We start from the raw sequence: 21,998 nt of genomic DNA, 5'->3' as shown, positions 1-21,998 counted from the left end.
ACTCCCATACGATACGATATGATATGAAATTATATGATACGATACAATACAATGTGATACAATACAATAAGATGATAAAAAATACTACAGGACACTTTACGATTGGATACGAAATGTTAGAACATGATATTAGAATACGATATAATACATCAAATACAATACGAGGTGATAGAGAATTGATACGATACAATGTGATACAAAGAGAGAGATCCACTTTTGGAGTTATTTTAATGTTTTAAAATGTATCACTCATCAGAAGTCTCTTCCATGGAAAATTTAAGGCTGTTTTCATAGCATGCACTATCTCAACCAACACCTACCACCTTGGTTTGTTTCTTAACCAGTTAAAAACTCCTCACAGGACCTTTAGAGTCAGACCAAACTTTGAAAAAAATGGAGCTGAAAATGAAGCTTGGAGACATTGAAGGTGACATATCATGCAAAATCGACTTTTTAATGGTTCTCTACCTGAAATGTTTCCCTGGCTTGTCTACAAACCCCCCGAGAATGAAAAAAATCCATTCTGCCCCTGTTCTGATTTCTGCACCTTTCTGTAAATGTGTGTGAAACGAGCCGTTTTAGACTTCCGTGTTTTTGTTACGTCACAACAATGTCCAGTCTGTAACGGAGTCAGAGCTCGGAGCTTGTTCAGCCCATAGACTGTATAAAATAATACTGAATCCCTCCCCCGTTTTTCATTCCCTGCACACGTGTGGTAACAAGGAGCTTAGGAGGGAGGCATGCTAGTTGTAGGCTGTTTTAATAAACACAAAGGTCTGTTTTACTCCCCACGTCTGCAGATTTGAAGATCTAGTGGATGATTTTTATTTTCCATGGAAACGTGCTAGCGCTAGTTAGCATAGCTACATGTCGTAGCTGTAGCTGTAGCTGTAGCTGTAGCTGTAGTTGTAGCTGTAGCTGTAGCTGTAGCTGTAGTTGTAGCTGTAGCTGTAGCTGTAGCTGTGTACCAAGACACACGTCGACATACTGATAAATAAAACAACAAGAAACACTAAATCTGTGACCAATCCTTCAGAAAGGTCCTGCTACAGGCGCCTCTCCGTCAGGATCAGATTCTGGATTAGATTCAGAGGGTTGAAGTAACGCCATCTGTGAGCAGCGGTGTATATTCAGCCAACATGTAAACATTAGCTCAACGTGCTGGAGAGCCGAGGGCACATCCACTTCCTGAGGGGGCGTGGTCAGAGGGAAAACAGACTGTTCTGAGGAGGGCTGAAGAAGAGGGCTTTTCAGGCATGCCAAAATCTGATTTCAAAGTGTTTTTTTGAGCATAAACTTTAAAGACATGTTTTGGGGACCTCTTAGAACAATATATATTGATGAAAAAAGCGTGATATGTCACCTTTAAGCTTAGCAGGCATGAAATCTAGAAGTAGCAACGAAGTGCGTCCATTTTTAAAAAATGTATGCTAACACACACTAAAGTAATCTACGAGAGCTGTAAATGACTTCCTATTTACTCTTCTTTGGGCTGGGAATGTTGACCCACTGGAGTCTTTTAAGTTTTAAAAGATAGTTTGGATGTGTTTTTTAAGTTTAGGGGAAAAAAGGAACGGTTTTCTCCCTGCTTCAACTGTTTGTACAAAGCTAAATTAAACATCTCCAGGCATCTCAGGGAGAATTCTGAGCTTCTCATCACCCTCATTGCAAGAAATCATTGCAACAAACTTGCCACAGGGAACTGGTTTATTTCCCAAAATACTGAATTAATCTTTTAAAGAAAGGGAGGGAAATGTCTTCCACAATGTTATAATGGTTGAGTCAGATTCCTCTTTTTTTCTATAAGCACTAGGAACATTTGTCTAATGCTTCTTAACATCAGTCCGCCTAACTTTAACAGAACTTGACATCCAGGCTGTGAGCTAAGCTGAGTAATGATCTAACTTCTCATCCTGCTCAGACAATCAAGGCTACTTCTCATTTGGGTGACCCAAGGGTGACCTACAACCTGGAGGACGGGATGGTCCCTGAAACCAACATGCCAGTTCGGTTCTACCTCTCCCCCAACCGTGAGGACGGTTCTGCATCCATTCTGGTGTCTGAGCCTCTCGACTACGAGACAACGCCTTTTTTCTCTCTCCGGGTTCGAGCGCAGAACGTGGCTGCCGTTCCCCTTGCTGCTTTCACAACATTCTACGTCAATGTTACAGGTGGGATTTGTGATTTGCATTGCATTAGCAGATTTAAATGATATTCTGTATGTAATATCATGTGTGGATTTAATTGTTTCCAATGTCATTTTCCAATTTATTACACTAATTAAAAGCGCCAGTACTGTGGTAGGTGATAATGTTACTTTCAGTTGGTAAAAAATGGAAACATAAGAATAACTTTAAAGATGCCACTATAGCATCCCCAGCTTGAGCAAAGATGAACTCTCCAATGGTTTATGAAACCTATACTTTCCTTGATGCAGTGCCTCAATTTTCACAAACACTGTGAGAGCTGTATTGAAAGAGAAAAAAACTATGCAAATAACCACTGTGAACACATGTGCCAGCAAAAATGATACCATAAAACGTTTACTACATAAACACGAGGCAATAAGTAAAAGGTGTTTGAATGGAGATATCCATTAGGTGAAGCTACGCAGTTTTAGAGATGGTGCACATAATTGCACAGTCTAAAAAAACTGTGAAAACAAACAGTATATTGACCATTTCAACATAACATTACTTACAATTCATAAAACATTAACTTGCATTAATTGTGTTAAATAATGCTGCCAGGTTTGAAGGCTTCAAATACAAAGAGCTATATCTTGCCCTCCCTGAACGTTTGTGTTTATTTTGCAGATAGGATAAACTGCTCTTTGTGAAATGAGAGACTGTTTAGTATGACCTCACACACAAGACACTTTAAAACTGACAATATAGAATAAAACTTAATGTTTTACTTTACAGAGCCATAACAGCATATGCAGAGTCACTTAATGGTGTAAATCATTCTTAAACAATGCTCTTAACTGCTAACTTATCACCTGCAACCATAAGGTTAGTTAAAAGTCCTCCAGCTTGTTGCTAACATATAATGGAAATTCCCATTTATGGGCTAACGGAATTAGAATCGCCATCAAGAGTACTTTTACCCCTGAAGACAGTTGATTAAAGATAAAATATTACCCAAGCAACATTATTTACTTTGACGCTTACAGGCATATATTTCTATAACTCTTGGAATTCACTTTAAACTGCTAACTTATGATGAAGTAACTCACTGTGCTGCCTGACTGCTTCTTAAAGACTGAACTACTGTTGCCTGAAAGTAAAAAAAAAAAACTCAGTCACAACTGAATTCAACAGAGCTATTGATGTGATGATGTTGCATGCCCACAGGCTCACCAGACGACACAGTACGACTTGACATGACACGACACAAACGTAATGATACATCACGATTTCTGTTTAGCATAAGTGTACAACATGCGTGAGTCTCATGCATCATGATAGTTTGGAGCATGTAAGATTGCATTTCCTATTCTTCAGTAAAATAGTCAGAAATTTTCACATAGGACTCACGTGTGGATTGTAAAGTCATGGAACTCGCCATACTGGAGCACATACTCCACCTTTCCTCTCGTCCCTTTCCTTTATTTCTTCTTTTTGGTTTCGATGGCTAGAACATCTGTGAGCTTTTTTCCGCCACTGCCAACTTTATCATGCTGTCCTCTTTTTCTATTATGAAGATGTCAAGTTTTAATTTGATAAATGAACTTACGTTCACGTTAGCCTCAAAGGGTCATTAGCGCCACTGATAAGTCACTAATTAGAGTTGCATTGAGTCAAATCGGCAATTGGAAAATTGAAGATTAAAATATCAATATTTGGCGCTCGCATATTGATAATTGTTTTACACAAGTCATGTTGTATGTGAATTTAAATTCATTTCACAGACAAGCAAAACCAACATAAGCCAATGAAGTACAGGCCTCAGCTAGCAAAGAGCTAAGCTATGTTAGTAGGAAAGCTCTCCCCACCATCACTTTAAAACACTTTTTCATGAATCACTGTTTTCCCTCTCAAAGAAAACAGAGTTTATATGTTTTACACTTTTTAACTAGCTATTCAACTGTGCGTAGAGAGGATGACAGGGTTTTATGTGTTCTGGCACTCCAAAAATGTCTGAATACTTACATTTTATAAAAGTTTAGAAGCAACCTTCAAAACAACGCACCACAAACATTTCAAAGGAAGATTAGGTGCAAAGTTGTAGACCAGATCAATTATGAAAATTTTCAAGAATGAAGTCGTAAACTCACAAGAACAAATTTTGATTTTACAAGAAGAAAGCTGTGAATAGAAGCTATGGTTAATCTTTATGTAAAATAACAGAGGATTCAGAAGAGCAGCCAGCTGCCTGTATTAAATTGGGGGATGTGGATCATCTTGTGATGATTAACAGCTTTTTGCCCCCATAATATTATGACTTCATTATTGTCTCATAAATGTAGTTCCTAATTCTCATAAATAACCAATTTATAGGTGTGAATTTACAACTTTATTCTAGTAATATTAGGACTTTATTCTAATCATAATGTATCCCTAATCCTCTGATATTAACGTTTAAAAACCATAAACAAAGAAAAGAAAGGTAAACATTTTGTTTTAAACATTTTTGGTGTTAAACTGTTCAGCTATGCCTTGTTTTTTATTTTTTCAAAAATAGGGAGATGAAAACTTAATACACATACAAAACGTATTCTAGGTTCTGGCAACCACATTATACCTGACCAAAACATCAGCCGATTATCTTTAAGCTTTGAAGCATAACGTTGGGTTCATGTGCAGGGGAATTATAAAATCCAGTATGCTCAAGTCAGCAGCAGCAGAAAACAGTGTGAGCTCATTTTTTTCTTCAGGAAATCAAACCCCTAAATCTTTAATACACCCCGTTACAGAGACTGCAGCTCAGGATGCAACAGAATTTATTATCTAATTAGTATCTGGAAATTAACACATTATTAATCTGCTCCTAAATCTCTCCTCTCTCCATAGATGTCAATGACAATGTGCCATTTTTCACCTCCTCCATCTACGAGGCCTCGGTTACAGAGGGAGCCCAGATTGGGACCTCAGTTCTCCAAGTGTCTTCCCACGACAAAGATCTGGGGCTTAACGGAGAGGTTGGTGGATTGATATGTTTGTTTATGTTGAGAAAAGACACTTTATGCTGGCTTTTTTTGCTAAACCATAGGTTCCTTCTGTAACATATTGTTGAAGTTTTGTACTACATCTGTTGAAGTGCTGTGAGACAGTGTCAATAACTGAGCAGTTGCTTCTGTGTGACAGAATGTAACAATACTGGTGGAATAGAGTATCGATCGGAGTTTGCCTGTGATGAGAAGACAGTCTCTAGGAAGATGATGGAGAGCTCCTGACATTTTCAACTACAAAGCCTTTCATTTCTACGGCTTCTACAAATAATTGCCTGAAAAATGCTGCAGCTTAATTTTCTAATTCCCTGTGCTCCTCAGATCACTTACTCTCTGCTGAGTGACAGCAGCGGCGACCACCATCTGTTCCGCATAGACCCAAAATTTGGGATCATCTGCACAGAGGCTGTGTTTGATCGAGAGGCACGGAGCTCTTATTTGCTGGAAGTTCAGTCAGAAGACGGGCAGGAGTCAGCGCGACCCGGCAAGAACAAGCAGCCCAACTCAGGTTAGATTTTAATAATGACAGCAGACTTTGATTTTTCTTGCATAAAACTCCTCATGAATAATAAGATATTTCATCCCTCGAAGAATAATAATTTTGAGAAGTACTGATAGGTTGTCTTGCCAAGAGTCACAGAAGAATGTTGATCCTTTCCTGTATGGCCTGTTAGCTTTGCATTAGTTTTGCAAAAAACATGGTAAACAGGTGGCCTGTCTCGTTCCAGGGCTGACTGAGGCACATGTTGGTTCAGTTAAAAAGAAACTGCGCATAATCCAAATAGAGGTACAGTTAGTTGGTGTTTTTTATACTTTTTTGTATGTTTGACAAACAACATTTAAATTGCACTAATGATCATTAGTGACCCAGATGGCAAAAGACTGTAGACTGATGTCCTTAGCCATCATGTCTTCATTGATTTCTTGACTTAGCACATGGAGCCTCATGTTGAGTAAATTGGAGCATGCATGCGGGTTTTCTGAGTCTAGAAGTGACCAAATTTGGAGAAGAAGGTGGAGCCGGAGGAAGTGAGCATTAGGAAATTATCATTTGTAAAAGCAAATGGTTGGCATTGCGTAACTTAGTCATTAGCTGCCAGTGAACTAGTTTTCTCCCATGTCCTTTACAGACTGAGGGGGTGTTTCAATGCTGCTAACAGTACTATGAACTGTGCATCAACTGTCCCCATTATCTGCTCCATCTGCAGCTCTGTGCAGTTTGCTCCAGATTTGCATTTATTGTGCCTGAGATGAGCTGTAAGCATCTCCACTCTCTGCTGTGCAGAGCTGCACTGTTCACTCTTATCCTGACAGTGCTAAACTCTATCAGCATGATGAGATGGATGGAGAGGGAAAGTCCTTAACATTTATGGGGTGAATTTATGACAGATGTGACACATATTTCACATTTTATATCCACCCTACATCCTGGATTAAGCTAGCAAAAGGCAGCTTGTTCAGACGGGGGGATAAAACACTCTGTGTGTAACGAGACAGCATTTGTGTCCGAATTAAGCTACAGACAGCTTAAGACTGATTTAACCGTTGATTATTATAGAAATAGGAGTTTAAAAGAAATATTAACAGACTTTGTACACAGATATAATACATCTAGTCGTCCAGAGGAGGAACTGTTCTCTTGATCATTTAAGAGATTAAGCCTAATGACACTTGTAAATACTCCAGCACAATTACCACCAGCTCTAAGCAGACGGTAAATATTTCACTCTAACTCTCACTCACTGTGAAATAGAAGTTATTTGTAATGAGGCCCATTTGCATAGAAAGGGGCACATTTTGCTCCAAATGAATGCATAATGGCTCATTTAAATTTACACAAACAACACTAATGCAGATAGATTATATTTTGCTCTCAGCAGTTTGTGAAGCATTTTACCCTTTGCATGTGATACGTAAATTAGAGGATGTCTTTTTGGACTGTTTGCACAGGATTTACTTTGGTTCATGTAGACCTGTCAGTCAACTCAGTGGGGTCCCTCATTATGCAAATGTTTCTATGACTACTTGTCTTAATACCTTCAAAATGGATGAGTTAGGGAAAATGCAACCCCTGTGTGTGTACATAAAAAGATATGAGCTGTTCAGACTCAAAAAAACAGAAGTAAAGATGGACATGTTAACATGGGTGTAAAGGGGGATTCCTTGGCTTTTGGATAGAGAGATAGAGATAGAGATAAACTTTATTTGTCCCCCGTTGGGGGAAATTCTTTTGTTACAGCAGCTTACAACACGGGACAGGGGAATACAACAATGTACTAACATAGTTAAAAAATATAATAACAATAGTAATAGCAATGACAAGGGTAAAATATAATATAATAAAATAAAATAGAATGAAATAGAATAAAATAGAATAAAATAGAATAAAATAAAATAAAATAGAATAAAATAAAATAAAATAAAATAAAGTACAAATATTGTTTCATTTTTCAAGACTCGAGGTAGTAGCTGGATCCAGACTTTTATACACAGGCTAACAATTGTAAATAAACATCGAAATGACAATCAAGCTAGGTATGACTAGTCATACCAGAATTTCATTCACTGAAGAAGCTTGAGCACAGACTTCTTGGATGGTCATAAACCACCCAGAAAGACAGAGAATTGGTCTGATTTGTGCTTTACAAGATTACATTAACAAGAGAGGTTAAGTTCAGTGGCTAGATTAGCTGTGTAGATATCTGCCAGACAGACAGCAGCTTACACCTGTCAGTCAAGGTGACCCCACCATAAAACTTCAAGGATTTATGTAGTTAAAACATGAGATGAGAACATAAATCCAGCCCGTTCAGTTGTCATGAATAGAGGAATGAGCTATAGAGACCCAAACTGTCTTTCTACCAGGTTTTACACATGTTTATTTCTGCTGCAATATTTTAACATGTTTAACAGTTCAGGATTATTACAGTGCATTCTCTTATACCTGAGTCAAATTGTGCTGCTGCTGTTACATTATAAAAGCTGTATAATGTAAAGTGATGTCTGGCCTGGCTGTGAATTGTCAGTCTCATAAAAAGCAGCATTGTTATGTTCCTATAAGCCAACAGAGTAATTCTGCGAACTCATTTATGAGGACTTCTGTCTGTGTGCACTGTGTTTTAAACAGACTACATAGTGTTATATGTATTTACATTGTGGTAATGACTTTAGAAAAAATGCTCTAATGTGGTTTACTTTAATGCCATGACCTGACAGTCTAACTGTGAGATTTCCTGGCACTGTTTTAGTGACAGAGCCTTTTCCCTGCCCTCCTTCTTTAATTTTCGTTGTTCAATATTTAACCAGAATGGCCCGTGTTTGTTTACCATTCTCTCCTTGTGACATTTTGGCATTCGTAAAACCTCGGCCTGTATGCAGAGTTACATAATATGACGTTTGTATTCAGGAGCGGTTCTTTGGTAAATGTTTGTGAAGGAGGTATTAGGGGTAAAGGGTGATGTTTTGGAGCCATAAAGCCTTCTCTCCAGAGTTGCCAAGGCTGCTTAGCATTTGCAATGAGCCTTAGCAGCGTCTTGTGCTACAAATCTCCCACATCCAGAAGGGCTCATCTCCTCTGCAAACATTACCTGTCTCTCTGCGTCACCACTGGAGCACACAGGGAGGAGGAGGAGGAGGAGGAGGAGGAGGTAAAAACACGCTGAGAAAATAGAGCCACCTTCCACCACCATCAACGCCTCTTTACTGCAGCAGCTCTAAATTAACATGTCACCCATGTGATATGTGAGCAGATAATTTATTCTTTCTAACTAAAGAAATAAACAGCGTAATGAGGAGGTGGGGAGGGGGGGGTATCAACAAGGCACAAACACTTGTCATCTTATAAATATTTAACCTTCCCTGTAGAGAGGTTCTTTATCTACTCCCTGTGACGGAGCAGCTTGTTGAAGAGGTTTAGTCCCATTAGCGTGCTTCTTTCGTCTGAAAACTGTTCGCCCTGTAAGAACAATAAACTCTTGACAAAATGAATAATTTCTGTAATTTACTGCACATCTTTGTGAATAATGTTTTTTCTGATTCCCATGTCAATGAGGCACATGGCATCAGGTTAAGTGCCTCTTCACACTAAGCAGTGACAATGAATTGTTGAATCAATAAACAGATGGAGTGGAAAACACAAACTACACTGAGTGTGTGTGTGTGTGTGTGTCTGTGTGTGTTTGTGCATGTGTCTGTCTGTGTGTGTGTGCATGCTCTTTAATCTTCTGACACTCTGTCATTCTTGCAGACACAGCGTATGTGAGGGTTTTCATCAGCGACGTCAACGACAACAAACCGGTCTTTGCTCAGCGGCTGTATGAAGTCGGAGTCGACGAGGATGCAGATGTGGGCCTGGCTGTTGTCACCGTTAGTGCTAATGACGAGGATGAAGGTACGCTTGATGAGGCAGCAGGTCCCGGGGACGTTTTACCGATAACGTTCCCTTGAAATAAAGGTTAAAGAAGCTGTCCAACCAGAAAGAGTGTGAAAGTTTGTGAGACACTCAAAAACTTCACAGTTGTCTCTCTCTCTCTCTCTCTCTCTCTCTCTCTCTCTCTCTCTCTCTCTCTCTCTCTCTCTCTCTCTCTCTCTCCTGAAACTACAGAAAACATTTTGGCAGTCTATCAGTCAGTGTGTTTTTTTTCCAGCGGCGAGTTATTTGCCAAGCAGGCACCTTTTTGGAAGATGGCCTTGGTATGCAGCATTTTGCATATAGTGACCCTCTAGGCAATCTCCCAATCTGGCCTGAGCTCTGCTGAAATGATTCAGTGTGCTAGATTTAGCAGGAGTCATTTGAGTACTCTGTAATGTTCTATAGCACATATGTTCCAGAAAGAGTGACACCCTCCCACACAGTAGGTGGGTCGGATTTAACCAATAAAGCGGTTGCTCATCCCCTGTTCAGCGGTGGGCCTAAGATCCCTTTATCGGGCATGTTTGGGTCCGTTAATCAAGTATTTATGGCAAGCGGGGGTGCAGCTTAGGCCGGCTGCAGCACTAATGATGAATAGCTGTGGAACAACACCCACCCCCAACATTAAAGTTACAACACTGTTGCACTTGTATCCAACAGGCTGAGCTCAATCCGTCTTGTTTAAAATCTCCACCCTGGGCTTGACTGCTGTGAGCCCGGCAGATCCCTGTGGGAGGCAGGGAGCACTTTGTCAGCCAGGGTTGTGTTAATAGAACAGATTAGTGTATTTACATGGGATTGTAGCTACTTTAACCCAACAGCATGATTGAGAGCAAAGACTGTTCATTCCAGGAGATTATTTTATCTATTCCAGTGTTAAACCATTAGGCTGGACGGTCTCCATGGAGACACAGTAGATAAGTTCAGATACTGACTTCCCTTTTTTACTAAACTACGCCTCCCCCTCCCCACACCCTCTTTCAGGCCTCACAATAATCCCCCAAAGGGTGCTATCAGATTGCATTACAGTACGCTGCTTTTTCCTCTCATGCTCCCTTTTACTTTTTCAGCTCTCTTTTTTAATTAGTATCTGATTAAAGCCGAGGAGACGGGCTACAACGTTTCCATTTAATTAAGTAATCAAAACAAGAAAAGGATACATGAAAACCTACTAATGCTCAGGTCTCAGAGGAAATGAGGTGTAATACTCTCGTGGTTACGCCGTTCTGTTGTTTCTAAAATAAAAGTGCTTCTGCACAAAGTAAGAAAAGTGAAGTGCTGAGGAGTTCAGCCTGCACATGAAAGAAAATGACGCCAGTAGGAGCTAATGCAAAGTCTACTGCCTGCTTAAAATCTAAGTCAGAGTCAGCTGTAGAGGCCGAGTGTGTGTGCACAGACGAGGAGCGAATCGCAAGGCTCCCTGTGCACACACACAAACACACAATAAGGCCGTAGTGTGATGATGAGGAGTGCAAAGGATGATAAAATAAACATATAGTTATATAACCGGATTGCTTACACATACATGAGGTGGGAGATTCAAAAATGTAATACAGTTGTATTAAAATATTTCCAGCATCTACAAGTTCCATGTTGACAGAGTTGTAATGGCTACACAGGGAGAAGCTGGTAGTTTGAGACGGGTGAATAAATACTAAATAATGAGAGGATTTTCTACGGTGGCCCTGAAGGTCAACTACACAAAATTTTAATGAAATGTAAAATCATCACAAATTAATATTTCAGAGGACGCAAAATATTTTGAAAAACACAAAAATATATTATGTTATGCAAAATCCATTAGCCGCACGGTGTAACCATTTCACCTCAATACAAACATTTCCACTAGTTCTTTAAATATTTTAAGAAAAACACTGAACGCAAAAAAATTCCAAATTCAAAAATATTTGATGAAACATATTTCTTTTTTCAATGTGAAGAAAAATTCAGAAAATATAGAAATATTTTTATGTTTCGTGAACTGTTTTTGTGTTTCATGAAACTTTTTTTGTTTTATAAATTAGTTTGCAATTAATTTTTGTTCTTTTTTTTTATTTTTCATGAAATATTTGAACACTTTGTGAGTTGTTTTTGTTTAATAATTATTTTACTTTATTTAAAATTGTTTTTGTTTTTTTTTGTGAAATGTTTAGTTCAAAGTTTTAGCCTTCCTGTGAAATGTTTATGCAGTTATGAAATGTTTATTCAGTTGACCTTTAAGGCCACCATACTTTCCCATAGAACAGTTTAATTGCTGAGCCTTGTTGGTGATTTAATCTCATTCATGCATTCTGTGATTCATGCCACAGGTGCAAATGCCAAGCTGCGCTACCAGATCACATCTGGCAACAAAGGAGGTGTGTTTGACATCGAGCCAGAGGTGGGGACGATTTTCATCGCCCAGCCGCTGGATTACGAGGAGCAGAAGAGATACAAGCTGCTGGTCCTTGCCTCAGATGGAAAGTGGGAGGACTACGCCGCTGTGGTCGTTACTGTGGTTAATAAAAATGATGAGGCGCCCGTGTTCTCCATGAGCGAGTACTATGGATCAGTCACAGAGGAGCTGGATGGGTCACCTGTGTTTGTGCTGCAGGTGAGAGGCTGAGATCATCACTGCTGAGAGGTTTAACTCTGCAGTAGTTTTCTGTAATCCACAGACCTGTAATTATTCACAGAGCGTGATGAGTACATAAAACATCAGCTTTTAATAATGTGTGAGACAGTATTTCTTCACATGCTTGTTAATAAATGTATTAAAAGCTGTATTGTTCATAGGCCAAAGAAGCCTGATTATATGATGTTTTTATGTTTTACAGAGACTGTAGTGATTGATCTTAGGCAGAGAGGTTCCGCAGTGAGGCTGTCAAACTAACTCTGAAGCCAGATCTAAAAAAAATGGCTGATCAGAGTGCGTTGCTTTAATTTAGGCTGTCAGGGAAAAGTGCAAACACTTAAGTGGGCTGTCTGAAAAGATCCCAAAGCAGTGGAGAGCTGTGTGAGGTTTGAACGTAGATAAGAGGAAGCAGTAATTTGGATTTGACTGGACGAATGAAGATTCATTTCCCTAACAAGTCCTCTTAATCTCTTCAGGTGACGGCTACTGACCCAGACAAGGATGCCGATCAAGGCGCTATACGCTACTCCATCCACGGCCAGGGGGCGGAGTCACACTTCATGATCAACGACATCACAGGGGAGATGTACGCCCAGCGCACTATGGACCGAGAGGAGCGTGCTGTTTGGCGTTTTGTTGTAATGGCGACAGATGAAGAAGGAGAGGGACTTACTGGCTTTACTGATGTCATAATCAACGTGTGGGACATCAATGACAACGCCCCCACCTTCACATGTGCGCCTGATAACTGCCACAGTGGCGTGGCAGAGAACTCCCCACCTGGGACGTTTGTGATGGAGATGACAGCCGTGGACCTGGATGATGCAGCTGTAGGTCAGAACGCCATCCTCATATACAGGATTACTGAGAACTCACACAACGCAGACAAAGAGGACCTGTTCACCATCGATTCCAGCACCGGCACCATATCTGTGGCAGCAGATGGACTGGACCGGGAGTCTGCTGACAGCCACAGGATAGCAGTGGAGGCCCGGGATGGTGGGGGAATGACAGGCACAGCCACCGCGACTATCTCTATCACAGACATCAACGACCACGTTCCAAAGTTTAAAGAGGAGTGGTGTGGGGCTCGATTTCTCGAGAGCACCAATGAGGACGCTCCGATTCTGGAGCTGAGTGCTGTGGACCCTGATGCCGGCACGCACGGACAGCTGGCCTTCAGTGTGGTGGCAGGAGACACAGAGCAGAGGTTCTATGTGGTGAGTCACAGACAGGAGCAGACCGGGACACTGAGGCTGAAGAAGAAACTGGACTTTGAGAAACCAGGAGAGCAGCGCTTCAACCTCACAATCAAGGTGGAGGACTCTGACTTCTCCAGCCTCATCCACTGTGTTCTACAGGTGGAGGACGAGAACGACAATGCTCCTGTGTTTTCACCCAGCTCACACCTGCTCTCCCCGTTACCTGAGGATGTCACCGTGGGAACCAGCATCATTCAGGTTGTGGCCACTGACTCAGACTCGGGCCAGAACGGGGAGATTCTGTACAGCATCCTGCCTGACTCTGACCCCTTTGGACATTTCTCAGTGAGCCGAGCAGGTGTGATCACTGTGGCGAGCCCGCTGGACAGGGAGACGGTGGCAGGTTATGAGCTGGTTGTCATGGCGACAGACCGGGGTACCCCAGCGTTGACTGGCAGCGTTACGCTCCACCTGCCTCTGTTAGACGTGAACGACAACGGGCCGGAGTTGGAGACAGCCTATGCTCCGGTGCTGTGGGAGAACAGTCCAGCGCCTCAGGTGGTCTGGCTGAACAGGAGCTCAACTCTGCTTCACGTTGTGGACAGAGACTCCCCAGAGCACGGGCCTCCCTTCCTGCTCTCCCTCCCCTCGCTTCACTCTGTGGACTTCCACCTCCAGGATCACGGAAACAGCTCTGCCACACTCACTGCCTTGCGGAGGTTTGACAGGGAGAGGCAGAGCGAGTTCCGCTTGCCCCTGATTATGATTGACAGTGGCCATCCGCCGATGACATCCACGCACACGCTCAGCATCACCATTGGTGACCAGAACGACAACGCCCACCAGGCAGGAGAGAAAGATGTCTATGTGCATTGCCGCAGGGGTGAGTCGCCCTCTCCCCCTCATTTCATCCTCTTTGCCCCGTGCTCCGCCTGCAGAGCGTTCCTCTGCAGGCAGAGCGCACCAGGAGAGGGGAATCTGAGGCTACAGCTGACGGGAAAAGTTTTCTCTCCCGTACCTGCCGTGTAGTCTGGAATTCATAATTGTACTTTTCCTTTTACATTCTAACACTGTTTTGTTATGGTAATATCGTTGTCAAATCCTCTCTCAAGCCTTCTGCACATTCCTCCCTTGCCAGCCCCTCGCCTAAAGCTCCTCTGAACATCACATTATGATAAGGATCAGGATTCTCCTCTTTCTGTAGTTTTTTTTTCCCCCTCAAGGCAAGTAGGTTAGGTGTGTTGCTTTGTTAGCACCAGATCACACACTTAGCTACATGGCAGTTTTGGTAATTGTGGAAAACAGGAGCGCTGTGACTCATCCTGGCTGCCATTGTTTACCCAGCTGCAGTACTCTGGCACTGCAGGTCGATAATAACATAATCCATACTGAGATAGCCCTGCTTCCTTAAGCTGCACGCTCTCTGAAGTGGAGCACTGAGAGCCTATTCATTCCAGCAGTGGGGCTCCACAGTTATGAGCATAATAAGTAGAACAGAACACAAGAATGCAAGATAAGGAGAAGAGAGGGACTAAAAGATAAGTGTTGGCATCAGCAGATTCTGTCCAGACTGAATCAATGTGAGCGTGTGTGTGTGTGTGTTTACCTTGAACAGGAAGGATGGGAAATGCGGCCATGGGGAGGGTGTATGCCCCAGATCCTGATGACTGGGACAACAAGACCTACACTCTGGAGACGAGTGCAGCCAAGTAAGAGTTCTCTGTTAAATGCATATGACTTTTCTTTTTGTAGTGGTAACCCGCTGAGCTCTGGGTGTGCAGCACAAGAACAAGAACAAGTACAGATTCAGAGGAAGTGCCTACAGTGTGAAAGATAAAGAGGAAGTGGACTCGGCGTGGAGGCTGTGTTTCTCCAACACGGCCTCCGTTAGTGATATCACTCAGCCTGAAACATACCTCACAGGTACCTCTCCCAATCTGAGATCCAATTCCCCAGCTTCTAATGTAAGCTGCACTTTCCAAAGAGACCTTAATCACCGCCATCGACAGTGATTGCCGCTCTGGAAAATGCAATCAGATTGAAACAAACTCAGCAATCTGGGTTCACCTGTATGATGTGCTTGAGATGAAGCAGCCTGACTCCATCAGGGACCTTGTGCTGCTATTCAGTATTCAATCCCTCTAGATCAGATTAGAAATACCAAATGCATATTTGTTTTATTCTGAAAACAAATCCTGACAGTAACCATGACAACTATCATGCTCTTTGGAGCCCCTAGATTTTTTCCCTCATCTTCTTGGCGTCTATTCTTTTTCTATTTTCTTTGTGTATTTTTCTTTGAATCCACACTCACTTCCTGCTGGAGTTAAACCAGGTATGCTGACCATTCCTCTTCTTGTCTGTCTGCCATCTGTCAGGTGTTTTCTTCTCTGAACAAGAGCTCAGAATAAAAAGAAGCCACTTGTCTTTGTTATTTTCTGGCTCTCATCTTCCACTGAAGCCTTCCTCTCATGCTCAGCGGCTCCCTTTGCTTTCCTCAGGTACTTCAGTCTGAACCAGAGCTCAGGAGTGCTGACCGTCCGACAGAACACTCCAGCAGGCAGCTACTGGCTGAGGGTCGGGGTGTCTGATGGCGTTTGGCCTGATGCAATCGCAGGGGTCAGAGTTCACGTGAGGGAGCTGGAGGAAAAGGCCGTCCTGTCGTCTGCCTCACTGCGTCTGACTGGTAACGTTGGCAGAAACGCTGACTCACCTGTTGGCTCTCTCAGTGTGTTATTTTAAATCACAGTGTGCTTGCAGCTCTGCAGGTGGATGTCTGTTGCAGTGATTCAGCGAGGATTTTACCTGTTACATCTCCACACAAGCTCTAAAAACAATAAATCAGGACAATATTGAGTCTAAAAGTTTCCAATTGGGTTCTCTGTCTCAGTAAATCGGCACATAAAGAGAAAAAGCCTCCTCTTCGTTGCTGCTCTGTTGTTTAATTCTTTTGTGAGGCTGATTCTGAAAGCAACAGCCTCTGCAGAAAGCATGAACAGAGTGCTTCTTTTCATTGAATGATTATCAGCTTGTCAATCCTGTAACCGCTGATAATAATAGGTTGTCAGAAGGAATTCTTAATCTTGCGTTATTTAACACTTCTTATCCAAGCAGCCATTCACACAGCTGGTTGGTTATGGTTTCCCCCCCGTGTTGTTTTCCTGAACACTCTGCAGTTTATGTTGCAGTGCTCATTTTCTGTCAGGCTCTCAGAACAAATGGGAGTTAGAAAGGTCAATTTGGAAGTGTCAGGTAAAGTCCTTGACATTTAAAAAGCCATTCAGCACCGGCTTTTATGGATGCCTCCGACTCCCAGTCATTATCATTTTTGGAGATTAAGAACGACTGCCCACCTCCTCCTGATATTATTGGAAGGTGAAACCCTAAATATGATTGATTTCCTGGGCATTACAATATTTTGTAGAAGGCAGTCCTTGAAGACCCCTGACTTTATCTGAGTGAAGAGATGAATGATTTAAACTTGACAGCATCACGCTCGTTCACCTTCTGGACGATTCAGTGAGTGAGCCGATCAATACGGGGAGATGTTAGGATCCTCTCGCGCTAATGGAATCAGGAACTCAGCAGACTTTGATCAACTCTGTAGTTGTCATTGAGGAGTCAGTAGTTCTTATTTTCATGAGCTTTCTCTTTCTTTGTCTCCCGAAGGCATTACGGCCAGAGATTTTATCGACTCGCACGTCGAGGGGAAGAGTCGACTGGAGACGTTCTGGGACTTCTTGTCTGAAACGTTGTCCGTCAGGCCAGGGAGCATCAACATTTTCAGCATTGCGGACAGAGAGCAGAAAACAGTGGACATCCATTTCTACGTGCGAACAGATAACGGCTACCTGCGCCCGGAGAAGCTGCATGCCGTCCTCGCCGCACATAAAAAGAGGGTATATATACCACGCTGTCTGATAGATAGAGATCAATGCTCATACATCAAGTGATACACCGGGGAGCTTGAGGGGAGGAGATAACAGGCCGTTTTATCTGCCCTTTTATTTTCACACCAACTTCCCACCTGTTTACCGCCCGGCCCTGTCATGTCTCTTTGTCACTCTCATTCATTCTCTCTGTTTGGCCTTTTCTTCCTTTTAATCGCTTTCCTTCATCCATGTGCATCATTCTGACTCCTCTGTCACTCCTATCCGCATCCTCCTGCTCGTTCAGAAGCAACCAGCTGTTGCATATCAAGAGCTTTTATGCAGATCAGGCCTTCTTCTTTTGCTTTGTGCTTCCATGTGTATCACAGTGCACCCCTGGATGCCAACATTCCAGATACAAATCCTTGCATCTGCACTCACAAGTACTGTAATTCCAACTTTTCCCTCCCTCATCTCCTCCCTTCCTTCCTGCCTCCTCTGCCTCTCCACAGCTGCAGTCACTACTGCGTGTCACTGTGAGCCAGGTGCAGGTTGACGAGTGTGTGCGCACAGACTGCAAGACATCCGGCGGCTGCTCCACACAGTTAAGCATCAGCGACTCGCCCACCCTAGTCGACTCAGGAGCTTTATCCATGGTCTCAGTAAAGGTGACTTCCTCGGCTGTTTGTGGCTGCGCTGCCCGGGAAATGACCCACCAACTCTGCTCATCCTACCCCAGCAACCCCTGCCTGAACGGGGGAACCTGCATCGACACGCAGAACGGATACAGGTGAGAGGCAGTTTTTAAAGAAGCTTTTAAAAGATATGAAACTCTTACACGAGCTCCCTGACGTTCTGCAGGTTTCTCTCTCACCCTGTTCCACCCACTAAAAGTGACTTCTCACAAAATGAACCCAATATTACTAACTGCTCCCTTCAGTGGAAAAATCTCCTTCACCTGCAGCTTGACCCAACTTTCTTGAGCTTCTGTGCTGTGTTGTCAGCTGAATATAGAGCAGCAGCTTTGGGCTTTTTTCTGCCATGGAAGCAATATGCATGTTTGTGCATATCTGAGTGCATCTTGCCAAGATTATTAAATTAGGTCTCTGGTTTTAGAGCCTGGTATTGATTCTTTCTTTAAAATTCTGGCATGCTGTGTTTTGTAAAAGTTAACGGTAATTAATAAACACAGACTTTAGATCAAGGTCAGCGAGCAGTGCTTTAAATATTAACCCTTTATATTGATGACAGTCTTCAGTCAATACAAAGGCCTTTAGCTTCAAGTGTATAGAATTGAGTTGGAAGCAGAAGGAGCACACATTAGATTTCATACACACACTAATGCGCAGATTAAATAAATATAGGGCAAAGGGATTAGTACAAATGCGCTTCCCCCCCATGCTCACAACTCTCAAAAATCTCATTTAATGCCATTTACATGGGCATGTAAGTTTGTCAGAGGAAGAGTGTCCAGGGAGAGGGTGTACAGAAATGTTTCTCCCACTTTCATCTTTAAATTGTCTCTGCTTTTGTTGATCTCCACGGCGCTGAGAGAAGCCTCTGTTCTCAGAGAGGAGAAACTTCCCCTATGTGCTATATGTGACCTCATGTGAATACAGTACACCATAAAGAATCCAATTTTTGGTTCTTTGCTCTGTCAAAGGAGCTTAACAGGCAACCTCCGTCAGCAGCTGATCAGATATTGTCAGTCAGAAGAGAGAAAAACATGCCCTGCTCTTCTTGATTTGGATTGGCATTGCTCTCTTGAGCCACATGAAAGAGCAGAGAAGGAGTGAGGTGTGCTGTTCGCTGTGTGGATATGTATGCATAAGGTTACGCTCTGCCTGAGCCGTCCCTTTGCTGCGTATGGATCAGTATTCCTGACATGTGTTGCCCCTCTGCAGAATAAACAGCAATGGGGAGAAACAGCCCCTAACAGCCTCAGCACACACAGCTTCCCTCACACACTGCATGAAAATAGATGGCTTTGACATTATCAGCAAAGCCAGCTTGTCGCACATGCCTGCAGTGAAAGGGACCGGATGAGATCAACTGGTCGCTTCCATCCTCGTCTTAACAGTTAAAGAATGGGCTGCTTTTCATCACTGCATGCATCTCTTCCTTTTGTGGTATTCTTATTTATATGATTATTATTTTATTAGCATATACCCTCTCATGCACGAACGCTTGTCTGCAAGAGAAGTGATCATCTACAGTCAGGATGCACAGAAATCATCCAAAGTGTGCAACACTGTAAGACTGAGGCTGGCTAGGTTCGAGAGGAAAAAGTCCTGGAAATAAGCTTCAGTGCTTCGGCACATAAAAAAGTGAAAAGAAGTAGAATTAATTATCTGTTAACAAAGGATATGTGGTGTGTTGAGTCTCCAGAGGGTTGAGCTGTGATAGATAAAGAATCGTGCAGAGTGCCGTTATGTTCATAGTTAATTGATTTAATTTAGAATTAAACATTCTGGGCTTCCCGGCTAATGCAAACAATTGATTGATAAAAGCACTCTCTAGGCTGACTGCGGACAGCTGCTGTGTTTGAGCAAAGTCAGAACCTCTGCCTGAGAGAATCAACACGACTGTCACGTCCGCCACAGAGAAGTCACCGGCTCCGATCCCGAGATTGAACAGCGTGAAGATTTCACAGAACACAAAACAAGGATCAAACTGATTGTTTCTCCTCCTGTGTTTTGCCGTGATTCTCCTCACTTTTGTCTTTCTTCCCGGTGCTACAGGTGCCGCTGCCCCCCGCAGCTCGAGGGGCCAGACTGTCAGCAGACGAGACTCAGTTTCCTTGGCAACGGCTATGCCTGGTTTCCCCCCATAAGGCCGTGCTTTGATAGCAATCTTTCACTGGAGTTTATGACTGAGGAGGACGACGGGCTACTGCTGTACGCCGGCCCGCTGGCCACTCTGCTGCCTGGAGATGCCGAGGACTACATGGCCATAGGTAAAGAATGAGGATGGATAATTAGCGGTGAGCCGAGGGGCCTGCAAGATGTTACTGCTCCAAAACTAGAAACTTAATTCTGTGTGTTTAATTACTTGGAGCAGGCTTATCTGATATAAGAGGCACATTTTGTTCGTTAGTGTACTGCTGAGGGATATGAAGAAGTATTTAATGTGGAGCTACACAGGCAGCCCTGTCTCACAGCTCATTGTGGATATGCTACTCTGTGCTGTGCCATAAGGAACACTGTCTTTGTTTACCCTCCTTCAGTGTCACAGCAGCTTCTGAGCACCGTCACTGCGAGTGTCTCACTCAAGGACTCATCAGCAGGGATTATTCTTCTCTACGGCTCAAATATAAATCCTTCAGGTGAAGGACGGAACTAAATATTTGATCAAACTGAATAGCTGATTTGGTGTAGAGATGGTTTCATAACTATTATACATCTATTAATAGTGCTCACACTAAATAAGACTCATATTTCAATGCATTACAAAGAACAGGAAGGCCGGGGGATAAAGAGTCTCTCTGCTGTTAAACATCATGTTAGTTATTAAGATAAGGGGACTTGTGTCTCTTTTACAAAACATCTGTTCTTATAAATATTGTACAATAATGTAATGAGCAATAACAGAAGTGCAAAGTCCTCCAGACGAGAGTTCATGTATTATTATTAATACTATTTTAAACAGTCATAGTATACATGTTGCACTTTTATTATAATGCAGTGTTCCCCACATACTGAAGCTGACCCTGTTGCAGGAAGGGAAGAACAGAGGGGACTATTGAAATATGGAAATACTTAATCTTTTCTATATTCAATTATCTCAACTATTACTCTGTCATGAGGTTGGTTTATGCATTAACTAGTTTGATAACTTGTTGTCCTTTGGCCCTCATCTAATTTTGGTGCGCCCTCACAAACAGGCAGATGTCTGTCTAACATAAGTCTGGTTCTGCTGGAAGTTTCTGCCTGTTAAAGGAAGTTTGTCCTTGTCCCTGTAATTTGCTAAATGCTGCAAAGTGCTCTGCTCATGGTGGATTAAGATGAGATCAGACTGAGTCCTGTCTGCAAGATGGGACTGGATCTTATCCTGTCTTGATGTTGGGTCTTTGTTAATAATAGAACATAAAGTAAGGTCTAGACCTGCTCTGTTTGTAAAGCTTCTTGAGATAATTTTTGTTGGTATATGGCGCTATATAAATAAAGATTGATAGATTGAGACAGCTCTACCGTAAAATCTGTAATATAAGTTGCACCGCTATTTGAGACACAGTCTGTGTTTGGGCCTTTCCAAGACGGAAAAGCTTTAAAACGTCTTCCTGCATGAGGACTTCCATTGTGTTAAGGAATGTGCAGTTTCTGTGCAGACGTGTAGATCTCTCTTCTGGTCATTTGTCCTGAATTAAGGAGTCTTTTCTATCAAACCAGAGCACCACAAAGTTAATTAACTTAACAGTATTTCACTGTTTCCTACAAATGTATGATTAAATGCAGGATTATGACCTCATGAGGGAGAAAAGTGTTAAAAGATGGCGCCGCTTTGGGAATTAAAGCAGTTTCTTGCTTCTTGGAGCGCGTTCTTTGGGTGAAATACGGTAAAACAATAAAACACCTCTCTGCATGTTATACTTGTATATGGGTCACACTAGTGTACAGGATGCAGCTCACTTTTTAGACAACAAAAACAATATTTAAAGCTCATCTTATACACCAATCTTAACAGTGATTTGTTCAACTACACATTAACACACAAATACGTAAAGGGACAG

General features: G+C 42.3%; 1 protein-coding gene and 1 long non-coding RNA gene across 2 annotated transcripts in view; one reads left to right on the top strand and one right to left on the bottom strand.

Annotated features, from left to right (window-relative positions):
• The window catches only part of LOC117813819 (neural-cadherin-like), a 99,003-nt gene that overhangs the window by 43,283 nt on the left and 33,722 nt on the right, over window positions 1–21,998 (top strand). The window contains exons 13-23 of the mRNA XM_034684858.1: window positions 1,922–2,171; window positions 5,016–5,143; window positions 5,495–5,681; window positions 9,420–9,563; window positions 11,894–12,177; window positions 12,675–14,283; window positions 15,016–15,109; window positions 15,902–16,086; window positions 17,070–17,299; window positions 17,782–18,059; window positions 20,011–20,225. Of these exons, the coding sequence (XP_034540749.1) occupies window positions 1,922–2,171; window positions 5,016–5,143; window positions 5,495–5,681; window positions 9,420–9,563; window positions 11,894–12,177; window positions 12,675–14,283; window positions 15,016–15,109; window positions 15,902–16,086; window positions 17,070–17,299; window positions 17,782–18,059; window positions 20,011–20,225 (3,604 nt within the window). The remainder of the gene's footprint in view (window positions 1–1,921; window positions 2,172–5,015; window positions 5,144–5,494; window positions 5,682–9,419; window positions 9,564–11,893; window positions 12,178–12,674; window positions 14,284–15,015; window positions 15,110–15,901; window positions 16,087–17,069; window positions 17,300–17,781; window positions 18,060–20,010; window positions 20,226–21,998) is intronic.
• LOC117813832 lies at window positions 11,831–15,529 on the bottom strand. Its single transcript, XR_004631468.1, has 3 exons — window positions 15,317–15,529; window positions 15,007–15,169; window positions 11,831–12,243 (listed from the first exon to the last, which is right to left on the bottom strand). It is a non-coding gene; the product is annotated as an uncharacterized LOC117813832 (long non-coding RNA).

Source organism: Notolabrus celidotus, chromosome 6 (genome assembly GCF_009762535.1).
Source record: "Notolabrus celidotus isolate fNotCel1 chromosome 6, fNotCel1.pri, whole genome shotgun sequence".
NCBI lineage: Eukaryota > Metazoa > Chordata > Actinopteri > Labriformes > Labridae > Notolabrus > Notolabrus celidotus.
The sequence above is the reverse complement of the archived record's forward strand: the minus strand, read 5'-3'. Positions and strand labels throughout refer to the sequence as shown.